The following is a 4,147-nucleotide window of genomic DNA, read 5'->3' on the forward strand; positions in this document are numbered from 1 at the left end:
TTAGACTCTGGAATCTGAAAAGGACATCTTTGTCATTCTTCAAAGACAGTGACTTTAAATCATGTCCCTTGAGGCTCACTTCAACAATACACTGACGAATACACCAGGCACATGTTGTCAGAGTCACACTGCAAAGATAGAGCACAAACAAATGTGCTACTGTTGCAGATACTGTAAAACAAACAACCAGAGGTGCAATTAATGAATTATCAACACCCACAATGCTATCATTAGGTATTTTGTTTTCACTCATACTTCAGGGTATTTTGCATCATGTAATATACTTCTGTTCTTTTGAAATCAAATGTCCACATTTCAGTTGCACTTCTGGAGCCAATAATAATATTGTTTTAACAGAAAACATGCCCACCATTCATTTCTCTATCATAGTGTTCTTTTAACAGCTTTAACAGTAAATATTTTACACAAGTGAAGTGAATCAAATGCCTGCCATTCACAATACCATCCAACATCCATCCATCTTCTATGACACCATTAACTAATTTATGGTCCCTGGAGCTATAAATGAAGGCAGAGTACACTGCGGACAGGTCACCAGTCCATCACAGGACAAACAGAAAGTCACACACACTCACATTCACACTGAAGGGTAATTGGATTAATCGATTGGCTCCAAATACATGTTTTTGGACTGTGGCAGCAAACTGAGTCCCCTCTAATAAACTCAAAGTAATAATGTTATCACTGTGCGCTGAGAGAGATTATTGTTACACATATATGTAGCATACCATAAAATATCCAATGGTTTAAGTTTCGGGGGGCCAATATTGAACTACTATTATTGAGTACTTCTAATTACTGTAGTAATACAATAGAGGCACCGGACTACAAATTGCCATGACTTTTTTCACCTCAGCACATAGCTGCTCTCATAATATTTTGAATGGTATGTATAGTTGGCAGGTGAAAAAATACAAAAAAGAAGAAAGAAATGGCCTGAACTTGTCCCAACGTCGAATTATGGAGTGTTTGCCAGAATAGTGTTGGTCTCAGTATGAAGGTGGTTTATTAATCTGTCCCAGGGTGGAGTCATGTTCAGCTCGCAGTCAGTCAACAGGCTCTCCTGTTTCTCTGGCTCGGTGCCATTATATCTGCACGGAGGGGGTAGAGGTCAGATGACATCTCACCTACTGTCGCTTCTCTCAGGAGAGAAACTGGCAAGTGATAATGACTGTGGTGAGATATTGTTTTCCTAGTGAATGCAATGACGATAGTTGGAAATGACTTTGTTTTTGCAGACATTAAATCGTCCTCCTTAGACACGTGCTGCATTTTCCACTCAGTTTTTATCGTTGTTTTGGATCCTCTGCTTTCCGAGGTAACATAAAACTCGTATTGGGCTGATATTGACGATGCAAATAAAATTATAACTCTGGCATAAATGCTGACAGGACGGATCTAATTTTGCCTGATTACGTCACAAAGTTAATGAAACTGTGTTTCCTGTATTATAATTTTTTTTTTCTGGAGGGCCATAAAAAGCACTGAAGTGTAGAATTCTTGAGATTTGCAGCCTTTATCACTCACTGGCGTTTCCTATTGCTGTACCTGCACTTTTTATCCCTTCGACTCGACATCTGCAGGAAGGCACCATAGACTGTTATTAATTGCCTGCGTAGTGTAATAAATCTTGCGGCCCCTGTGAGTATTCAACATCGTACAGTCAGTGTATACAGCAGGGTCATTAGCCGAGACCCATGGTAGATCAGAAAGCAAAAAGATAGTGATGGGACCAATTGTCATTAGAGGATTATGGCAGTTTATGGGACAGCAGAATCTCTTTGCAGAGTTGGGAATGTCTTTATTGATAAAACTGGCAGATAATCTTCATTCACAAATTGGGGATTGAACATTTAGATTGACAAAGCATCACTGCTTGATAAGAACGTCAAGTGTCATTATAAAAGCATCCATCCATCACAGCACTGGTATGACCCATGCAGGACCGTGGGACGCTGGTTCCAATCCCAGCTAACTATGGACCAGGGCAGGATACACCCTGGACAGTTCTTCAGTCCATCACAGGGCAAACAAGGTGACCCACGCACACCTTGGTACAACTCAGCAAAGAGTAGAAAGCATAAACTGGTGTACCTTCTTTGGCCTCAGTTCCACCTCTGTGATCCTGGATGGGTCCACCATGGGTTTGGGCCTCCGCAAGTTCTCTATCAAGCTGTGCCATTGTGTCGGCAGGCCCACGAAGCAGCCGCGCTTCGCATCAAACGAGGTGTGGACGCGATGCTCAAAGTTCTTGGGCGTTGATATCTCAGGCCTCTTCTTTTTCTTTTTGCGAAACATCCTCAACTCCAGAGAGGCGACAGCCTGCCCGCTTCACAATGTGCCTGTGGAGAAAAAAAAGATGTGTCGAACTTTAAATGAATTGTAGAGCGTGTTCAAGCAACAGTGACATTTGAACATAAGCAAATCTCTTAGTTGATTAAAAGGATGATGTCTGTCACAGACAACCTTCCTCTTCCTGGCCTGGCATATGCAAATAAAATCTACCAACAGATATTCCGTCCACATGGGGGGGGGATTATTGAACTGTCTCTCACGGACGCCCCGCGTTGCCCTTCTGGCTGTCGCAAGCATGCGCCACTAAGAGGTGCTTCAAGGAGAGCAGATGCATTTGTAAGCACATGTGCATTGAAGAATATCTGGTCAATTAGGGCTTATTCATTCTCTGTGCCCTTTCGCTGATGAGCGCTCGGCCGCGCTGTCCAGCACCCACAGGCTTTCAGCGCATTAGCGGGACGAGTACAACACACACACAAACACACATTTGTGCACACACAAACATACAAACACAAATAAACCATGGCAGGCTATCCTTCATAACCCCTTTTATAGCTCTTTCATATCCCATCCTAATTAGCAGCTTGCGTGCCCTTGATTGCAGCGAGGGCAACCACTTAATCTTTGGACTGATGGTTCTGCATTTGGCGACTCACGAGCTCTGCTTTGCTGTACGTTCAGCTTTATTTTTACATTCAAGTGGAGGGAAATAATTAAATGCATTACATCTCATTTCCTCAGCTGCACAGCTGTACGGTGAGATAATCACTCACATTTAAGTCTCGCGATTGGTATTAATGCTGTTTTATGTAGCTTGCAGCACGAAGGACGTCCTGACAAGCCACGCGAGCAGATTCCCAGGCCAACTCACTACTTTCAATTTCAGACCCCAATAATAGATGAATGGTTCACTGAGGCCAGTTCATAATTATTTTGCTGACTTAATACTACTTCTCTAGTTCTTAGAGGAAGTGCGAGGCTTCGATTATTCCTCATTGGGAGTCAATTCCTATGTGAACTTTCCTCTCTGGTTCATGACCAAATACCAGCGATACTTTTGTTTGCGCAGATCAAAAAGTGGCACTTGTGAATCATCTTGAGATTCATATGAATGCAGTCAAATGCAGTCAAATGCAGTCGCTACTGACTTTTACAAAAAAAGAAATGGAGCTTCTTCACAAGAAAATCTGTCTTTATGAGGAAAAATAGCAAGTCCATTCTTGCTGAGTTGTTGCTCAATAGTGTGCACACAGTCATACTACTCAAGGCATTAGCCGGGGTATTAGTACGGTCTGCAAACTAATGTCTGATTCACCCATTACGTTCAGTCTGTCTGAGTTAATCAGTCATTATTAAAGTCTGGTCTTTTCAAATACAAGCTCTCCACTATAACATAACACTATTCTCGAAATAAACTTTATAATGGATGAGTGATGGAAAGAAGAAGCGGCAAGAGCACAAAGGCAGCCGGTAGATTTATAAAGGCAACCCAGTGAGAGAGACAGAGAGAGACAGCGGCGAGAAAGTTTATGTTGGCATGCAGAGTCATCACACTAGTCAAACGATGTGGTGTTGCAGTACTGTAATTTATAATGCATTCTTTGCAGTAGTGCTTGTGAGGCAAATTTAGTTATTAGTAATCCATATTTCCAGTGAAACTGTCAGAGGTAGACTGATAGTTAAAGGTCTGATACTTTCTTAGGGTTGTATTTTCAATTTGTTAACCCTATAACAGGGTGCACACCCAAGTTAACCATCTTCAGTTTTATAGTTTGTGCAAGATAAAGTGCTATAGAAGATGTATGTATGTATGTATGTATGTATGTATGTA

The 4,147-nt window shown here is 41.8% G+C and overlaps 1 protein-coding gene across 1 annotated transcript in view; it reads right to left on the bottom strand.

The window, feature by feature from the left end:
* Nucleotides 1-2,319, bottom strand: part of pak6 (p21 (RAC1) activated kinase 6) — a gene marked incomplete at both ends in the record, with an annotated part of 9,664 nt that extends 7,345 nt beyond the window's left edge. Inside the window, one exon of the mRNA XM_080512387.1 lies at nucleotides 2,116-2,319. Coding sequence (XP_080368513.1) covers nucleotides 2,116-2,319 — 204 coding nt within the window. The remainder of the gene's footprint in view (nucleotides 1-2,115) is intronic.
* Between the last annotated feature and the right edge of the window lie 1,828 nt (nucleotides 2,320-4,147).

Source organism: Blennius ocellaris (genome assembly GCF_963422515.1).
Source record: "Blennius ocellaris genome assembly, chromosome: 17".
Classification (NCBI taxonomy): Eukaryota; Metazoa; Chordata; class Actinopteri; order Blenniiformes; family Blenniidae; genus Blennius; species Blennius ocellaris.